At 42.6% G+C, this 21,270-nt stretch overlaps 1 protein-coding gene across 1 annotated transcript in view; it reads right to left on the bottom strand.

The window, feature by feature from the left end:
* The window catches only part of LOC141338716 (uncharacterized), a 160,460-nt gene that overhangs the window by 125,135 nt on the left and 14,055 nt on the right, over positions 1-21,270 (bottom strand). Inside the window, exon 4 of the mRNA XM_073844330.1 lies at positions 12,353-14,551. Within this exon, the coding sequence (XP_073700431.1) occupies positions 12,353-14,551 (2,199 nt within the window). The remainder of the gene's footprint in view (positions 1-12,352; positions 14,552-21,270) is intronic.

Genomic DNA, 21,270 nt, shown 5'->3' with positions numbered 1-21,270 from the left:
GGTGTTTCCCTGATGAAAGAGCGATCTGCTCGAATGTAGCTCATGAAAGCTTCAGGTGACCGGCGGCCGAAGCAAAGCAAAGCAAAGCGAGAGAGAGAATCAGCGATTTGGTTCTTAGAACCGGGGATGTGTTTAGCAGTTATTATGAATTGGTCACCAGCCGAAATCCAAATCAAGCGTCTTAGCAAAGGCATGAGGGCGGGGGAATGAGAACGACCCTTATTGATGCAGTGCACCATAGCTTCGTTGTCGCAGTGAACGAGAATGCTGGTGGCAGACCACTCTTTGCCCCATAGGGAAGCAGCGACCACTAGCGGATAGAGCTCGAAAAGCGCAGAGGACGATAGCTGTTGGGGCAAATGGGCCAGCTCGGGGGGCCATGTGGAGGCGAACCAACGGCCTCGGAGAAAACCTCCGAGGCCGATGGAGGGGGCGGCGTCTGTGTATAATTGGATATCGATAGGGGAAGATATCAGGTTGTTGTAAAAGAAAGATAGGCCGTTCCATTGCTTGAGGAAGGAGATCCATAAACTGAGCTCGTTGCGACACGAGTCAGTTAAGGAAATCTGGTCCTCGAGGGCGTGGGCGGAGGAAGAGAGGGAGAGGAGATGAGAGATGAAGGAGATTTTAGAGATTTTAGGGCTGCTTCTGCAGCCAAACGTGAGGCGGACAGCGAAATAAAATTTATTTTTCCAGCGGATGCCAAATAAGTGCCAGAAATCAGGGTGGATGGGCATTACTTGGCTGGCCAAAGTCGACATTACTTCCGCCTTCAAAGCGCCGCGACCAGCCTTTTTAATCAGCGTGATGGCTTGGTCGACGTCGTGGTAATGAAGAGAGAACTCTTCGAGCGGGATGAGGCTGTTAATGCTTGGGAATGGGGAATTGTGGGGAGATGACAGATCAATTATAAGGCGTTTTTTGCCTGAGAATTTCCTGGTGGCTACGCCGATGGGGCTGACTCGAAAAATGGGGAAGGGGGGGGTGGGAAAGGGGCCAATCATAAAACTGGACTCGATTTCCTTTTTGATCAGGTCGTCGACAACTTCGGGATCGGTGAGAGCAGAGTTGAGATTTGGGCAGACGAGGCTTTGGGAGGGGAGACTTAGAATGCCAGGGTGGAAGCCGTGCGTGAGACCTGAAAGGACAATCAGTTAAATGTGAGTCAGGGTGATGGAGTAATTCTGCAGACAAACAAGAAACATTCACGGGAGACGATAAATATTTCTTTTGGCTTTTATTTGCCGCCTTGTGGACGGGGCAGACTAGGCGGGTGTGAGCACCGCCGCAAAAATTGCATACATGCATGAAGCGACAGTGCTGTCTCGTGCATCTGCCGCTGTTAAAGTCAGCGCAGACCTGGCTGTTGGAGGCAGGTGTGCGGCGGCGAAGAGAGGGAGTGGCTGGGTGTCCATGAGGCGTGGGACGTAGCTCGTGGACTTGGGCTGAGAAGGTTCAGGGCGGGGGGGGATAGATGGATTGGTGAACGGGCAGCTGAGGGTGGGGTGTGAAAAGGAGCGGCAAACTGCGCACGAGATGTTGCGGCAGCCCAGGAACACCCTATTGTGGAGCTTGGAGTCCAGAGCCCCCCAATAGGTTCCATTGGGCTACCCGGATAGCGCATTTGGCTGAAAACAACTTGTGGTATGTGTAAAAGTGGGAGCCGCCATAGGACAGCGCAAGCTCGGCAACTATTGTGAGATAGTCGCTAAGCTCGCGCCTCCTATGGGGGAAGGCGCCGCAGATGACTTCCGCGTTCCGGGTAAACACGATAGTGAATTCTGCGAAGGAGAGGATACGTGACTGGGCGGGGGCTGAGCTTTTGAGGGTGACGGAGAATTCGCCGCAATTGATTTGGCGGTCGGCAGGTGAAGGGAGAATGGGAGAGAGGAGGGAAAATAGGTCCACGTCCGCACCTGCCAGGATCTGTGTTCTGATGGAGTTGGGTACGGGGGGCGGTTCCTGAACTAGAGCGTTTGGAGGGGGCGGAAGGGGCGTGAGGTCAGCGAGAAAGCAGAGCGGGTCTGAGGCGGAGGAAAGGTGGCTGCTGGGACAAATAGCGGGGGATGGCCTGTGTTGTGGCTGTCCCCTGAGGCGGAGAATGGGGGGGGAAAGAGCGGGGGAATGGCGGGCGTCGGATCCTGTGAAATTTGCTGCAGGCTCGCGCTAGGGAAAGCTGCTGGGGCGGAGGAAAGAGAGGGGAAGAGAGAGGGGATGGGAAGCACCGGTGCTTGGGCCATGAGCGGGGGAATGTTCGCGCTGTGGCGATGCAGCCGCGGGCTCGTTTGTGGGGTCCTGCGGAGCGTTGGTGGGCTCAGCGGCAGGATTGTCAGAATCCGTGGAGTAATCCTCGGGAGGCGTTTCAGTCTCAGACATTTCGCTGCGAATGATGTCCCCAGTATATGTTCAGCACTGTTAACAACGTGCAGTGTGTGGTAAGATATTTATTCATCATACAGTGTAGATAGCTTCACTAGCCTTATGGTTTCGGGCATGCAAATAATAAATACATTAGCACAATAATGCTAATATCATGTATCGGCGATCTCGCAGGCTGACAATGGGACCACAATACTGTAGCGTTTTATTAAGTCACCTTTCATGCATCATAGGTGTATATGACTTCCTTCTTTCAGACGAATGCAATCAGAGTTACATTAAAAATAACCCTAGCTCTCCCAAGCTTTAGAACTGAACGGTATAGATGAGTGTTTCTCTCCATCAGTCCGAAACAAGTCGATCCATAATAAAAAAAGTGCCTCACATGGCTCCGGGGCGGTCGGTAAAAGCCTCCTTTAGCGATCCGATGTGTTTTTATAAGAAAAATATCCTGATTTAAAAGGTAAGAATCACTTTAATCTAGTTTGCTGCTTTGGGAAGGGGTGCAGCAGGGCGGAACGTGGTCTACGCTGTTGGCCAATCGCAACGCAGTGGGACTGCTGACCAATCACAACACGTATGGTTTTTCGAAAGGCGGAACCCGGAACTAATCGAGCCGTTTATGCCAGCCTGGGGAGAAAGCTATTGTAATAATGTAAATTATGTGAAAAATAATGCATTTTTCGAACCACCGAGCATGTTCAAGTACACCCCCAAAACAAAATAAAGACTTTGAAAGAGCATAATAGGACCCCTTTAACGATGAGTTTCACTTCAAATGTTGACTACTATAAAGTGAAAAAGTGCTCTTGACACTCAGAATTTGCACTTCTACCCACTGACTAGTCAGATCGATTTGAAGGTCCAAATTGCAGTTTGAATGCAGCTTCAAAGGACTCTACACAATCCCAGCCGAGGAATAAGTGTCTTATCTAGTGAAACGATCAGTCATCAGTCAAAAAAATCAATATTTACATTTAGCAGACGCTTTCATCCAAAGCGACTTACAAAAGAGGACAATATACGCAATCAAAATCAACAAAAGAGCAATAACATGCAATGCTATGACTCATTTAGCCTAATGCAGTACACATAGCAAGGTTTTTTCATTTAATTACATAATAAATAAAAAGAAAATAGAATAAAAAAAGAAAAAGAAAAAGCAAGCTAGTGTTAGAGGCCTAAAAAATAGAATACAAATAGAACAGAGAAGCTATTGTTAGGTTTTTTTTAAAGTATAACTCTGAAATGGCATTTAAAAAAAATAGAATAGAATTAGAATAGAGGGGGATGGAGTTAGAGGGTCAAATAAAGACAGAAGGGATGTTTGAAGATTCTTGAAGATGGCTAAGGACTCAGGTTTGGGATTGAGTTGGACAGGTAATTTCACCAAGAGGGGACCTTTAATGTAAAAGTCAGTGAAAGTGACTTTGTGCCTCTTTGGGATACCACAATAATGCACCGTTCACTTGCAGAGCGCAAGCTTCTAGACACATAAGCCTGAAGTAATGAATTTAGGTAAAGGGTGCAGAGCCAGTGGTGGTTTTGTAGGCAAACATTAATGCCTTGAATTTTATGTGAGCGGCTATTGTTAGCCAGTGCAAATTGATAAAGGGAGGTGTGACATGCATTCTTTTCGGCTCATTAAAAATTAATCTTGAAGGTTTGATAGAACTGACTGGAAGACCTGCCAAGGTAGTATTGCAATAGTTGAGCCTGGACAGAACTAGAGATTGAACAATGATTTGTGAAGCATATTCTGAAAGAAAGGGCCTGATTTTCCTGATGTTGAATAAAGCAAATCTGCAGGGCCGAGCAGTTTTAGCAATGTGGTCTGAGAAAGTCAGCTGATCATCAATCACAACTCCAAGGTTTCTGGCTGTTTTTGAAGGAGTTATGGTTGATGTGCCTAACTGGATGGTGAAATTGTGATGAAACGATAGGTTTGATGGAAGCACAAGCAGTTCTGTCTTGGCAAGGTTGAGTTGAAGATATTGGTCCAAATGCTCCACTTGCTCTAACTCTGCATTGCGAATGCAGTATCTTCATTACATGATATCGGAAAGGTCACAAGTGATGTAGACAGCAGTACCGCCCCACTGTTTACAAGCAAACATGCAAAGAATGCAGTGTAAATAAATGCATGAAACAGCATTGGACCCCCCACCTCCCTTTAACAGTTAAAAATAACGACATTAAAGCAGGCTCTGTGTCCATATAAATCACCCATAGCTCAAGCCAGCATTGCCAGATCCACAGTTTTTCTCTACACTCTGCTCCTTGCTTTCTTACTTCTGATAAGAAACAAAGTCTCAGCTATAAAATCCTGTACATTCAATCATGAAATACAAACAATCAATGCCATTTTGATGATTTTAAATGTGATGTGTCCAGTGTTGGGCAGTAACTAGTTACTTGTAATTTAGTTACTGTAATAATATTACTTTTTGCAGTAACTAGTAGTGTAACTATTTACTAATAAGATTTCAGTAATAATATTACAGTTAACATCCATAAAATAGCTTAGTTATTTAGTTACTTTTGATGTCTCAACCCCGCTGATTTAAAATCCAACAATTAAATAAATCCTGTTTTAGTTTTCATAATTGTAATGACTGGTACATGCAGGTGATGTCCCCAGTATATGTTCAGCACTGTTAACAACATTTATGAAAACAAATGAAGCTCCCAAAGGAGAGAATGTAGAAAAGCTGCACAACTTTATTCATAAATGTTTCCAACAGTGCTGAACACCCTCTCACTTGGCACAGAGGAGGGAGGACAGGTGAGGTATCTCCTGACCTGACAGTCCCTTGAACCGGCTACTGTTGTGCTTCCGCTACTCCAGTGGGTTACCTCTTTTTTTTGCTCACTCATTTACCTCTAAAGCTCTTCAAGGATCCCCTCAGGTGCCTGTGCATGACTGTTTGAAGTAAGCATGGTATCATGGTATCACAATTTAGCACCTCAATGACCTTCCCCAGGCCGTGATAGAGACTATCATTTATCTAGAGCCCCATCTACGAGGCAGGCCTATGCTTTTAGGTGATATCTGTTTGTTGATTGGTGTTCCTCTCGCTGAGTGGTTCCGAAGAGATGCTCAGTCGGAGTGGTGCTCACCTTCCTGCAGGAAAAGTTGGAGAGGAGGATGTCCCCCTCCACTTTGAAAGTTTATGTGGCAGCAATTTGACCGTAATATTGCTCGTAAACTAGGACTGCATGATTAATCGCACGATGTTGTGAGGCACGTTTAGTCAATGAAGCCGGTACTTTGATAAGTAGTAAATCTCCATCACGTGCGTTCAGCACGTGCGTTCAGTGTTCGGCAATTAATACACAGAGGCGTAAATCACTGACAAGCTATGCCAAATCTGGTTTTGGCGTAGCTTGTCAGTGATTTACGTCTCTGTGTATTAATTGCCGCTCCAGCTGAACGCACGTGATGGAGATTTACTACTAATCAAAGTACCGGCTTCATTGACTAAATGCGCCTCACAACATCATGCGATTAATCATGCAGCCCTATCGTAAATGCCCCTCACTTAATTTTGGAGATGCTGAAACAGTTATCCATGCTTTTCGAGACTAGGTGGTGAACCTGCAAGCGCCGCACCTGGAGCTTCAGACCCTCCGAGCAGCTATATATCTGCTTTGGGGGACAGCAGAAGGGGAATACTGTCTACAAACAGAGGTTGACCCATTGGGTGGTAGATGCCATCACCTTGGCATACGAATCCAAAGGTGAGCCGTGCCCCCTAGGAGTTTAAGCTCACTCTATCCGGGAGTGTTGCCTTCTCCTACACACTGGTGCACTACACGTCTCTAGCAGACATCTGTAGAGCAGCAGGCTAGGCAAGACCCAACATCTTCGCAAAGCTTCTATAACCTTCGCGTTGAGCCAATGTCCTTCCGTGTGTTAAGGTAACATCAGGTAATTTGCTGGAGGACGGCTCAGTGTCAGCTTGTTGCGCCATTCCTTACAGATCCGTGCGTCGTCTCCCCAGTTGTTCCCCACAGGTAAACTCTGGGTCCTCCGTGCCCCGCAGTCCAAACTAGAACAGAGTAGTCTGTGGCTGTGCTCTGGAAGGGCGTTTCCTTCGCCCCTTCCGGTTGTGGCAGTGTCTCAGGATTTTCCCGGTGGCTTCGGTGCTCCAGAGGTTCCAAAAACATCTAAGGTTACGTATGTAACCCTGGTTCCCTAAGGACAGGGAACGAGACGCTGCGTCCTGGTTAGGACACTTTGGGAACTGCCTTCAGCGTTACCGGTTCTGAAGCTCCTATAGAACAACGACAATGAACTTGACATTGGCCGGCGCCAGCCCATGACGTCATTAACAAGGTGCCTACCAGTATAAAGGGTCGTTTGTGAATACATTAACCATCTTTTTGTCTGACGGAGACGTAAGTGGGGACTGAAGCATGGCTACAAGACGCAGCGTCTCGTTCCCTGTCCTCAGGGAACCAGGGTTACATACGTAACCTTAGACGTTCCCTTCCGGAGGGAACTCTACGCTGCGTCCTGGTTAGGACACTTTGGGAACGTCAATACCAACGTTGCCATGCTGAGGAGCAAGTGAACAACTGACTGAATGAGGAGTCAGGAAGGAACATCACTCCCCACTACCAGCGAGAATCGCTTGGGCCGACGTCACAGCTAGCTCGGCTACCCAAGCACGGAACTCCTAGGAGTGGAGGCCTGATTCTTCTAAGCGAGAGTAGGCCTAACTACACTCACCACTACAGAAAGTAGTGAGGCTTACCATTAAGTCTTCATACTAAGCAGGAGTTCTGAAGAGCGGAGGCTCCAGAAAGACTCTCTAAATGAGAGGAGGCCTGGCAACACTCTGTGCTTGCGGGGAACTCTGGGAGTGGAGGTCAGAGACCTAATTACACTCAACACTGGAGGTGATTCATGAGACTCCAAGAACCTAAGCAATAGAACCATCTAAGTGGAGTTCTCAGGAGAGTGGAGGCTTCTACAAGAAGGCTCTCTAGATGAGAGGAAGCCTAGCGACACTCAGTCCTATAAATAGTGCTGTCTGGAGTCGAGTTGGAAAAACCCAGGGGTTTTTAGAACCAACTCTAGAATGGGAACGGAGCAGTACTGCGTAACCCATATCATATAGGATTTTTAGAAAGAACCCAACCTTCAGGGGGGAACTTTGGGCACTTTCTGAAATCCACATGAGTGGTAAAGACTTGCGTGTGCACTTACCACTTCATGTGGGTTTTTAAGGAGTGCTCAAAGCTTTACGTGAGTACTCACCACTATTGTGGATTTGGCAGCGGAGCTCCGGAGCTCTGTAAGAGTGGAGGTCTCAAATATAAACCCTCTTGGTGAGGGGAGACCTGGCTACGCTGAAAGTACTGGAAGCGGAGCTTCTGGAGAACGGAGGCTTCACAGAAGACTCTCTATCTATGAGAGGAAGCCTGACACCGCTCAATCCTATGGGAAACTCTTAAGAGTGGAGGTCTGGGTATGATGACCCTCTAAGTGAGGGGAGACCTGGCTACACTCAACGCTTAAAAGAAACAAGACTCACAGGAGAGCTCACATGTTGAAAGCAGGGCTCTATAGAGTGGCGGCTGCAAAATGAATCTCTGAGAGAGAAAGCCTGACAACACTCAATCTTGGTGAGTGGTAGTATTAGCACTCTACCAAGGATAGTTAGCGAGGCCAGGAAGGGGCCTACCAGCTGTAATGACTGTGAGAATGGGCCAAATAAGTGAGCTTACTCGAGAGTGACGGTCAAACGACTCTCACGGAGAGGAGACCTGATACACCATGCTACCAGAATGGAGTGGGGAAAAACCAGAGGTTTTTAGAACCAACTCTAGAATGGGAACGGAGATTTGAGGAGGTGCCCAGGCTTTTGGCGTGGGAAACCATGTTTATGATGGTAGCAGTTTGCTCACAAGAGGCCTTATTATTCACTATATAGAAGCTCAAGAGTGGAGGTCTCGAGATGCTAACCTTCACTGAGGGGAGACCTGGCTACACTCAACGCTTAGGAAGTACCAAACTCACTTAAGAGTCAACGTATAGGACTCTGTAGAGTGGAGGCTTCAAGAAATGAATCTCTAAGGAGAGAAAAGCCTAACAACACTCAGCCTTGGCAGAGGGGCTCTTAGCACAGTACCAAGGATAGTTAGCAAGGCCCAACAAGGCCTACCAGCTAGCATACTGTGAGAATGGGTCTAAAAAATGAGCTCTTAGAGAGTGAAGGTCTCAATACAACGACTCTCGGAACGAGAGGAGACCTAAAACACTGTGCTACCAAGCCCCAGAGTCTTAAGAGGGGGAAAAAGGCAGGCGGCCGAAAGAACGTGAGGAGGGCTTTTTAGAGGAAGGGAGAGGAGACCCTAGGTACCCGCTCCAGGCCTGCCGCCACGCCTGCGCTGGATCGTTTCCCTAAGATCCCCTCTCCAACGCCGTGCGTCACGTCTCCTCTGAGACCTACTCCTACTCGGCGGAGGGCCTCTAGTGGCCACACTAGCTGCCTGGCCCTGCCTCTGGCCCTCAGACCAGGGCGTGCCAGATTTTCCCCTGTATTTGGGTGAGGGCGCGGACCGGCGAGGGATGAAGGATCTAAATGCCGCTGAGCGCGCCTTCGCCTCCCTGAATTTCTCAACGGATGTGCCGAATAACTCGGAAGGCGAAACCGGGGCATCGAGGAGAAAACGTTTCTCTTTCTCCCCGATGTCCGCCAGGTTCACCCACAGATGTCTTTCTGTGGCCACCAAGGCAGCCATGGCCCAGCCAACTGCGGTCGCAGTCTGCTTGGTGGCCCTCAGAGACAGATCCGTGGTGCGGCGCAGCTCAGTCACCTCTTCAGGGGAAAGCCCCAGACCCCGGTCCAGATCTTTCAGTAGATCAGCCTGGTACGCCTGCAGCACTGCCACCTTGTGCAGGGCGGCACCAGCCTGACCCACAGCCGCGTATGCCCTGCCATTCAACTGTGATGTTTCTTTTAACGGTTTGTTTGGCAGGGTCGGAGCCTTAAGCGTCGATGTTACCCCTGCTGAAAGATAGCTAGCCAAGGTATCTTCCACAGGGGGCATCGACACATACCTGTGCCCATGCATTCTCTCGACATCAGCATAGTTAACATGCTAATGCCTGTGAATGCGGGCCGAGTATGTTCCCATGCCTTTTCGACCTCATTATGTAGATCGGAAAGGAATGGGAGGCTCGCAGGAGGTGGCCTGTTATGGCCAGGAAGATACCGCTCATCTAACCTACCATGAGCGACCTCTTCCTGCGCGCGCCTCCACTGCAGATCCAATCGCACAGCGGCGCGCTCCATAACGTCCATCAACTCCTCATACGTGGGGCAGGCAGGCTGAACGGACTCAGAAAATTCCTCTTCGTCCATATTAGCCACATCCTGCTCGCCCTGGCTTTCAGCCAAAAGAGCACTCGCCGCTGGTTCTGAGGATGTAAGAGATAATACATCCTCTTCCAGCAGCGCGCCCTCGTCAGCCGCTGACGAGCGCGAGAGACAAACCCCTCTCTCAAACTCGTCAGCAAGCTCCATCTGCGAACCCCACGATCTCAATCACCGGGCAGCCTCGGCTGCCGCAGGACCCGAGCCGCGTGGGGCAGATGAATGTCCCAATTCCCTCGAGAAAAGGGACAAACGAGAGCGAAGCTTCCTAAGAGGGAAGCTTTCACAGTGAACGCACTCCGTTCCCTCAAGAACAGAGTGTGCGTGCTCTTCACCCAAACACATTACACATAGGCTGTGTGCATCATCCGGCGTCAGACTTCTCTGACACGGGGCTGCACACTTCCTGAACAGTTTTACCTTTCCGGGAGTCGTCATTCTACTACGCTTCGAACGAGGAGACTGAAGACAAAAAGATGGTTGATGTATTCACAAGCGCCCCTTTATACTGGTAGGCGCCTTGTTAATGACGTCATGGGCTGGCGCCGGCCAATGTCAAGTTCATTGTCGTTGTTCTATAGGAGCTTCAGAACCGGTAACGCTGAAGGCAGTTCCCAAAGTGTCCTAACCAGGACCCAGCGTAGAGTTCCCTCCGGAAGGGAACTACGTCACTCAATGTAACGTCGGCGTGAATGACTGGTATCCTGGTTCCCTGAAGGAGGGAACGGAGATGTTTTATCCTCCTGCCACAATCCTGGACTCCGCTGAAGCCGGGTTACGCTCGGCTCCTCAGCAAAAACCTGAATGAGTGAATGCATGGCGCAATCCTATATACCCATATGTACAGGCATGCAAATTCCATTTTTTTCTAAAGCTCAGAGATGATAGATCTCTCAAGTACAATCCCCAAAACTATGTCACTCCGTGTAAAAAGGTGTTACCTTTTACCTTTAACAAGGTGTCCACCTATAGGTGATAAGTAATTACTCAAAAGATCAAAATAATTACCTGAAATATATGACTGATCTTCTCAGTTGTCATTTTACGTTACCATCTTAAAGCCTCTAAAGAGCGTGTATGTGTCCATGAAAGTTTAGTGTGTTATATTCGTGCGAACACGTGCTATGGGTTTCCGTTCTTTTCAAAGTTCCGGCACATGAACTTCCGGGTCACATATTATGGGGTTATTTTTGTGTCTTTATTATTCAAACAAACATACTGTGTTTGAGAGTAAAACTAATTATTTTGTAATTTAAAAATAAAAGTTTGCAAAAAAAGTCTTATTAAACATTAAAAATAAAGAAATTGATAACACAGTTATTTGCAGTGTGTCTATCTTTATTTTTCTTTGTGCACTTCAAACATTTTTCATTGCGAAACCACAAACGTTGCTGTTTTTTTCTGCTGTCTTTTTTGCAGGTCTAAAATTTTTGTTTGCAAGTTGAAAAGTTTTGCTTGCGAGTAAAGCTGTATCTCAGTGGGCGGTCTCTACCTACCAAAATGAAAAGCCTGTTTCTATTGGTCATTCTCGATTGAAGTGACCAGTTGGCCACGCTCACTATGTTTCCCTGCCGCCGCCAGTCTGACTGAGGAGCGAAGGAGTGAGCAAGCGAGGTTCTGTCAGCCATGGCGAACACCAACAGGTTGTTTACTGGGCAAGATAACTAATTTAACTTCTTAGACTACTTAAGTTCACTTGTCACTGAGTTTCTCTTCTCATGCTCACCCATTTAAATACGTAACGTGACATGACATCTGATGCGCGGAAGCCACTGGCACATGCCACTGCTCAGTGCCAGTGACACTTGTGACGTGTCGATGGACTGTGTCAAAGTTCCTTTAAGGCAAGTCATGTCACTGTATATATATGTTTTGTTTTTGTTTTCTCTTCCTTGTTGTAATGCTTATATGTTCTGATACTGTACAGCGACCTTGAGTTTACATTAAGGCACTATATAAAATAAACATTATCATTATTATTATTAGATGCAACCTAGATTTTCTGCTAAATAAAGACCTTTATTTCTAGGGTTCTGATTCTTTTCAATTCGCAATTTCAATTACAATGTGATTAAAGAATTGTAACAAACATAATTATTCTGTCTCTTTTTGCAAAACATTTAGATGCAGCTGAATATCATTAACAAAACTCAGCAGGCTACATAAAAAGTGGAGTGAGAGCTGATTGTGTGCAAAACAGAGCGGCATGATTCTGGATAAATTGAAGATTTGTTTTTTTGTAAATTGTGGTTCTCTCACGATTCTAAAGATAATACAGACACCAAACAAAATCACATGAAATTTATAAAAGAATGATTCAATGGCTCACTCAAGATTTTCTTGTTTCATTATTGGATGAATCAGCATTTTTGAACAAATCCCTTGAATGAATGATGATTGAATCCATGATTTATTTATTAACTTGGCATACCCCGTTAAAAAAAGTCACCGCTAGCCACTGATGTCAAATGCTTCTCTTCGCTGTAAATTCTCACGTGAATTTCAAGGTTTGCTATATCTGTTTTTCCACAGTGATGGCACAATGAATTCTTTTTTTACATCTGTAACTGTAAGCAGGTCAAGGCTTCTCTCCAGTGTGAACTCTCATGTGGACTTTAAGGCTTCCTTGATGAGTGAAACTCTTTCCACACTGTTGACAGGTATAAGGCTTCTCCCCTGTGTGAATTCTCATGTGCCTTCGAAAGTCTGATTTTTTAACAAAACTTTTTCCACATTCTTGGCAGGTGTGAGGCTTGTCACCAGAGTGGATTTTCTTGTGAGCTTCAAGGTTTCCTTTTACGGAGAAACTTTTTCCACATTGTTGGCAGGTGTAAGGCTTCTCTCCTGTGTGAATTCTCATGTGCCTTCGAAAGTCTGTTTTTTTAACGAAACTTTTTCCACATTCTTGGCAGGTGTGAGGCTTGTCACCAGAGTGGATTTTCTTGTGAGCTTCAAGGTTTCCTTTTACAGAGAAGCTTTTTCCACATTGAGGGCATGTGAAGGGCTTCTCTCCAGTGTGAATTTTCATGTGGCTTTCAAGGTCTCCTTTTCGAAGGAAACTACTTCCACACAGTTCGCAGGTGTAAGGCTTTTCTCCAGCATGAATTCTCATGTGCCCTTGAAAGACTGCTTTCGAAACAAAACTTTTTCCACATTGTTGGCAGGTGCAAGGCTTGTCTCCAGTGTGAATTCTCATGTGCACTTTAAGGCTCACGTTTTGAGTAAAACTCCTTCCACACTGTTGGCAGGTGTAAGGCTTCTCTCCAGTGTGAATTCTCATGTGCACTTTAAGGTTATCTTGATGAGTGAAACTCTTTCCACACTGTTGACAGGTATAAGGCTTCTCCCCTGTGTGAATTCTCATGTGCCTTCGAAAGTCTGTTTTTTTAACAAAACTTTTTCCACATTCTTCGCAGGTGTGAGGCTTGTCACCAGAGTGATTTTTCTTGTGAGCTTCAAAGTTTCCTTTTACAGAGAAGCTTTTTCCACATTGTTGGCAGGTGTAAGGCTTCTCTCCAGTGTGAATTTTCATGTGGCTTTCAAGGTCTCCTTTTCGAAGGAAACTACTTCCACACAGTTCGCAGGTGTAAGGCTTTTCTCCAGCATGAATTCTCATGTGCCCTTGAAAGACTGCTTTCGAAACAAAACTTTTTCCACATTGTTGGCAGGTGCAAGGCTTGTCTCCAGTGTGAATTCTCATGTGCACTTTAAGGCTCACGTTTTGAGTAAAACTCCTTCCACACTGTTGGCAGGTGTAAGGCTTCTCTCCAGTGTGAATTCTCATGTGCACTTTAAGGTTATCTTGATGAGTGAAACTCTTTCCACACTGTTGACAGCTATAAGGCTTCTCCCCTGTGTGAATTCTCATGTGCCTTTGACAGTCTGTTTTTTTAATGAAACTTTTTCCACATTGTTGGCAGGTGTAAGGCTTTTCTCCTGTGTGAGTTCTTATGTGGCCATTAAGAGTTTGTTTACGTGTAAAACTCCTTCCACAATGAGGGCATGCGAAGGGCTTCTCTCCTGTGTGAATTTTCATGTGGCCTTCAAGGTCTCCTTTTCGAAGGAAACTACTTCCACACAGTTCGCAGGTGTAAGGCTTTTCTCCAGAATGAATTCTCATGTGCCCTTGAAAGACTGCTTTCGAAATAAAACTTTTTCCACATTGTTGGCAGGTGTAAGGCTTCTCTCCAGTGTGAATTCTCTCGTGGACTTTAAGGTTTTCTTTTTTGGAGAAACTATTTCCACATTGTTGGCAGGTGTACGGCTTTTCTCCTGTGTGAATCCTCATATGGACTTCAAGGTTTCCTTTTACAGAGAAACTTTTTCCACATTGTTGGCAGGTGTAAGGCTTCTCTCCAGCATGAATTCTCATGTGGACTTTAAGGCTTTCTTGATGAGTGAAACTCTTTCCACACTCAGGGCAGGTATAAGGCTTCTCCCCTGTGTGAATTCTCATGTGCCTTGGAATATCTGTTTTTTTAACGAAACGTTTTCCACATTGTTGGCAGGTGTAAGGCTTCTCTCCTGTGTGAGTTCTTATGTGGGCATTAAGAGTTTGTTTACATTTAAAACTCCTTCCACATTGAGGGCATGTGAAGGGCTTCTCTCCAGTGTGAATTCTCTCGTGTTCTTTAAGGTTATCTTTTTTAGAGAAACTATTTCCACATTGTTGGCAGGCGTACGGCTTTTCTCCAGTGTGAATCCTCATATGGACTTCAAGGTTTCCTTTTACAGAGAAACTTTTTCCACATTGTTGGCAGGTGTAAGGCTTTTCACCAGTGTGAGTCCTCATATGGATTTTAAATCTTGTTTTTGTATTGTAACTATTTCCACATTGTTGGCAGGTGAAAAGACTTCCAGCCCCTGTCTTTTGAACTCTTTTGTGTGTAGTCTTTTCAGTCTGTGAGGAACTTAAGTTCTCTTCAGTTATGGAATCAAGATGTTTCTCATACTGAACGTTGTCTTTCGATTCATTCAGCTCTTCACTCTCCTTTTTCAGAAGCATCAGGTCTAACGCAAAAAGAGACCAAAACAAGTTTTTAATGACAAAGCAAGACATCACATTCAAACAAGTAAACATCAAAACCAATATGTGTGCTGTATACTACCCACTAAGCTCCTGAAAGAGATGGTGCCTGTAATCCTCTATAGCATTACCTCTTTGCTTTTTATAGGAAATGGCCCAAATACTTCTCAATCTGGAAGTTATCAAACCCCTTAAAGGAGTAGTTCACTTCCAGAACAATAATTTACTCACCCTCTTGTCATCCAAGATATTCATATTCTTTCTTTCTTCAGTCGTAAAGAAATTGTTGGTGAGGAAAACATTTTAGGATTTTTCTCCATATAGTGGACTACTTTGGTTCCCCCAAATTTGAACTTCCAAAATGCAGCTTCAAATGGCTCTAAACGATCATATCTGAGGAAGAAGGGTCTTACCTAGCAAAACAATCGATCATTTTTTTTTTTTTTACAAATTACAATTTATATACTTTTTAACCACAAATGCTCATCTTGGTCTAGCTCTGAATGAACTGTGTGTACTTCTGTTTATGACAGTTAGGGTAGGTCGAAAAACTCCCATCTCATTTTCCCCTCCTCAGGTCAAACGCAATTTACAAAAAAAAGGTAAAACAGCGATGTAGGATGATTTTGAAAGTGGAGGAGAAAAATGAGATGGAAGTTTTTCGACATACTCTAATTGTTCGCTAAACAGGAATACACAGTGTACACGCAGAGCTAGACCAAGATAAGCATTTTGTGGTTAAAAAGTATATAAATTGTAATTTTTCGAAAATAACTCATTGTTTCGCTAGATAAGAGCCTTCTACCTTGGCTGGGATTGTTTAGAGCCCTTTTAAGCCACATTTAAACGGCATATTGGAAGTTCAAACTCAAGGGCACCATACATATCCATTATATGGAAAGAAATCCTAAAAAAGTTTTCCTCAAAACCTTAATTTCTTTACAACTGAAGAAAGAAAGACATGAATGTCTTGACAAGGGGGTGAGTACATTATCTGTAAATCTTTGTTCTGGAAGTGAACTACTGCTTTAAGGAGATGCTTGACTCAGGACAACTGGTTAATTATAGACAGATCTCAAAATAAACCATTCTCTTAGACAGTTTTTTTTTTTTTTTGGCATGGTTTAATGCCATTGTTATCATTGAGTGTATCTGACCACTACCACTTTGCTTTGTATAAATGAGTAAACATCTCATCAAACACAATTATGGAGTGACAGGGCTCAATATTACATCCTCTTCTATTTATGCGTCTATATGTTTCCCCTGATAGATGGTGGGTCCCATTCCATACCCTGATACACGTACATCTTTGAGATGTCTATTTGATGTCTGCACATCAAGACATCTGCAAGATGTAGTTTGCTCATCTGCAATACGTCTATTGGACATTTCCTATCAGATGTCAAATAGTCATCTAGTAAATGTATCAAAATGTTTATGATTTAAAATGAATGTAAAACTGACATCTTACAGACGTTTGTGCACAGCAGATGCTTTCCAGATCAAGAGATCTTTAACAGACATCTTACAGACGTATGTGTGCTATCTGGGTAATCAAGAGAATGCGCAAATTTGTGTGTGAAATCAATGCATGATTGTTTTCACAAACAATTAATAATTCACCAGCAACTTTTGTACTACAATTTTTTTACATTTAAGAAAAATACATGTAGGAATAACTTAAACTACATTTACACATTAAGCACTTACTCTCCAATTTCAGAAATGGATTCTTAAGGCCAGAAATCGGATATTTGCTTTAAAATGAAACCTATCAATTCCTGTGTGCGATCTGCCAGGACCTTGCACACTAATCTAAGATTATCTTGTTACAAGAGGGGTGTCACCACTAACATGACTAAGCACTTTAATTTAACATATCGTTAAAGATATTGAACATGATTTAAACACCAATGTTGATTCTATTCCTAAATTACAATGATTTATCTGTTTCATTCCTCAACCTTTGACGACTGTGTGAATCAAATAATCACAGAAGTACTGGGATGAAAGTTTTTTTTGGATATAAACTCTGATATGTATGGTATAATAGAAGAAAATCATCTGACACTTCAAATAAAGATTTATAGATTAAATTGTTGCGCTAGTAGGCGGCAAAAAAGGGGCTGTTAAAATGTATTTGTCTTTGAGTCATTCATTCAAGAGATTTGTTCAAAAACTTTACTGAAATAAATAAATATATCCTCTTAATGCCTTAAAAAAAGAAAAAGGAGCCATTTTCTCATTTTTAACATTAAATTTAAAAAACAAATGATCGGATGATACACAGACCGACATATAATTTAAAAATAATACCTGACAATATCATTATTGACAAATTAACACTAGAGTTTGTATGGTTTCTTTAGTGCACTACTTAGGTCTTTGATATTTTAACAGTTTGATTTTACGACACTGCAGTTAATTATGAAGTTACTGGACTGTTATTCACTTACCAAAGATTTTTAAATGAAGGAAAAAGATAAAACGCTGTGTCAGCTGGAGAAATTAATTGTTTATTTTATAAGTAGGCTGGTATTTCTAACATCGGCCTAGTACTATTTAATTTCAGGTATTTATATGTTACTATATGCCACTTTGGAGATGAGTTGAGAAAAAAAATGCTTATGGGCAACAAATGTAGATATAAACCAACCTGTTTGTTCCTCCATATCTTCATGTTTGATGCTGAATGTCTCTTCAATCTTCAGGTCTTTACTCTCCTCTTTAATAAACGCCATCTTTATAATAGTGTGTCACGTGGATATCAGCTGCTTCACCAGGAGATCATCTACTTCACCGGGAGTTTCTTCAGTTTGGCAAAATTTGACCAATATCCAACTAAACATGTAGGAAACTCAGAAGTAAATCTTCAGCAGGTTCTTGATTCACTTGGTACTGTCGCGCTGCAGTCATCAAGACTGACTAAAGCAGTGAATCAGTGTAGCTTTATACAGATTTCAGGAGGCCGTCCTTCCAGGTGAAGACAAAGCACTCAGAATCACAAGCTTAAACACAGATTGCAAACAATGTAGTTGTAGTTCTGGAGTTTCAGCAGAACTATAGCACTCGTTATCAGAGAGATCAGGGAACATCAAGATACATTCACACTTAATTCACACACTGATTAGCATGAACAATGATACCAATTGAAGAAATGAGGCAGAAGCACACAAGTATTACTGACAAAAAGACTGATTTTACATTTATATTCACACACTAAAAAGATTCATTTAGAATTAAACATCTTTTTTAGGCTATGATTTCATTTTGATCAATATAATTGTGATCAATATAAATCTGTAAATATAAATATATTTGACAAGGAAGAGGATTTTGAGTGAAATTATCAAATTTATTAAGGTGCCTGTGTTAGAAAGCGAACATATATGATTAAGAAGTATATTGGAGAATACAACTATTCACTGTAAATTAAAAATAAATTCTTTCTATGTTACGGCAAATTCAACAAGAAGCAAACTCTTTTCAAAACGAAGCAGCGTCGAGTGTTAGACAGTATTATAGTTTATTGTGAGCAGCTTTTTTTCCTAATTATATTTCTCAAAGATAGCATGTACAGAGTGAAAATCAGAAATTAAGTTTAATTCTGTTGACATATTTGAAATGCTTTAGACACACAAGCTACAGGTTGTATATTTTTATTCTTGAAATTGTTCCAAGTTTGAATTTTTTTTATTCTTTAAATTTTTTGTTTTGTTTTGTTTTTTATTTGGTCATTTTATTTGGTTTAAAATGGATGGTTAATTTAACCATTTTAAATTAAACATCCATTTTAAATAAATCTTTGCACACAACTAATGTACTTTGCATATTGCACACTCTTTTTAAGTTTTGACTTAACTATCTTTATTTTAGCCTATTTAAAATAATACAATTTAAATTACAGTTGAGGTCCAAAGTTTACATCCCCTTTTCAGAATCAGCAAAATGTAATTTTTTTAGTGAAACTGAATGGAGATGTGTACTACCCTTTTAATACTACCCTTTAGAGGCTTCAGAAGATTGTAACTTATTTTGTCTTTTGGGAAACATGTAACTTTTACCCAGGTCTTCAAATTCAAAAAATGTTTCTGATTTCAAATGCATGGTTTTTCTATCTAGAGCATCAGTGAGTGTTTGAACTTTATGTAATAGTTGCATATGAGTCCCTCAGTTGTCCTCAGCGTGAAAAGATGGATCTCAAAATCATACATTGTTGGAAAGAGTTCAAATACTCAAAAATGCAGGAAAACCAAAGAATTTGTGAGACCTGAGGGACTTTTCTGAAGAACAGCAGGCAGTTTATCTGTTCAGGACAAACAAGGGACTATGTCACTGTAAATGTATCTGTATTCTACAAAATACTTCCAAATAATAAACGTTTACTTTCTTACAAATGCACATCAACTATTTTGGTCACAATTAAAACGTAGCCTCAAAAATTCAACAGAAAGGTAAATGGCATTTCAAAATTAAAATGAATCTCTTGTTTTAGGTGAATGTGTATACAAATGTAAAATCGTGGTAAGTGACCCTCACTGCTTCTGTCCCATTACTTCAACTGATCTTCATTGTTAATGCTAATCAGTATCTGGGATGAGTGTGAATGTAATGCCTGTAGGTGTGACCTTCCCTGATCTCTCTGTTAATGAGTGTTATAGTTATGCTGATTGGATTAGAGTTGCTGAAAATCTGGGTAAATTCTCTTAACTGCTTACATCCTTTGCATACATTATATTCTAAAGTCGGCAATTAAGTTTGTCCTCGGGCCAGACTTTTTCCAAGCCATTACATGGCGGGCCACAACCAAAACAATGCCTAATTTATTGAATTAATAGGGGAGGATGAAAATGGTAGGCGCTCGTGAAATGACAGAACAGACGTACTGAGACATTCAAGCTGGCTAAATTTTCTGACTGGGCATTGGGGGCACTATTAATTATCTGCACGTTTGTTAAAAACAACACACATTGTGACACACATTGTGATGCTGTTAGCTGCAAAAAAAATGGCACTACCAAAAAAATATAAAGAGAAAAGTTAGCAGTGAAAACAGGATCTTTCATAATGAATGGACAGAGAACTATGCATTCATCCTGCCCAGTTTTATTAATGTAAAGCCCACCTGCCTGATCTGTAACAAAGTTGTCTCGGTATGCAAAGAATACAATATTAGACGGCACCACGACACGAAGCATGCTAACTTCAAGGTTGCGTTCCCTCGAAGACAGAGGCACGAAAGCGCAAGATCGAAGCCCTGAAAGGTGCTTATGCACACAGCAACAGGATCTTGGTGCGAGGTCTCACATCCCAACAGAAGGTAACTAGCGCATCTCTAAAAGTGTCCTGGGTGCTTGCAAAGCACAACAAGCCATTCACTGACCCAGAGGTCTTCAAGGAGATGATGGTGACAGTTTTGGAGGAACTTGATGCCAACAAGTCGATGGATGGTGTGATCGAGTCAGTGAAACAGATGCCGCTCTCTGCCAGGTCAGCTGCCCGCCGCATAGAAGCGCTGTCTGCGCTTATTCACCCTCGTATCCAGATATAACAAATAAGAATTTAGATCGATTGAAATGTTTCTGTTCTGAAAAATGAGGTTTCCAAATAAAGAGCTTTTTTGAGACTTTCAGTCCGATTTTTTAAAAAGTATCATCTTTTTTTTTTCATTCTCTAGTTCTCTAGTTCAAACAATCTCACGGGCCAGATGTTTTTTGCTTGCGGGCCACTAATTGCCAACCTATGGTCTACTGGATACCATTAAGGACCAATATAACACCTTTGGAAACGTATGGTGGTATCTACTGCACAACAGTGCAAACCATTAAGATCCCAATAAATGTAGTGGTTTCTTTGGAAAACTGTAATGGTCCTAGTGGGCACTGCTTAAAACCAATAGAAACCATTCATTTTAAATTGTTTTAATTGGAGGTGGATGGGCACCAGACCTTTAAAAGTAAACAAAAACATGCACAGACAAATCCAAATTACACCCTGGGGCTCGTGACGATACACTGATGTCCTAAGACACGAAACGATCGTTTTTTGCGAAAAACAAAACAGTATTTACATCATTTTTTACCTTTGATACACCTAAAAACACCTACATCTTGGATGCCCTGGGGGTAAGCAGATAAACCAAATTTCCCTTTATGAAACATCAATTTACATTAGTTTACAAAATTATAAATTGGCATTGTATGTGTTAAAAATTAGTTTACATTGATTGTTATTTGTTGAAAAAGTAAAAATGTTATGTAGTTTGGGAAGAATTTGTTAGAAAATATCAGTTTATAATAGATTACAGCAGTATATGCTGACTTTGCATGCATTATATTATATTATTATTTGTTAAAAATGTAAAAATGTTAGCAAAAAATGAACTGTGAAAACATAGTTTGGGAAGAATTTGAAGAAGTTGAAATGGTTATATATGCAACACTAACAAAAAAAAAAAAAATCAATATTTCTCAG

Source organism: Garra rufa, chromosome 1, assembly GCF_049309525.1.
Source record: "Garra rufa chromosome 1, GarRuf1.0, whole genome shotgun sequence".
In the NCBI taxonomy this organism is placed as follows: Eukaryota; Metazoa; Chordata; class Actinopteri; order Cypriniformes; family Cyprinidae; genus Garra; species Garra rufa.
Note: the sequence above shows the minus strand (reverse complement) of the source record. Positions and strands in the feature narration are given on the sequence as shown.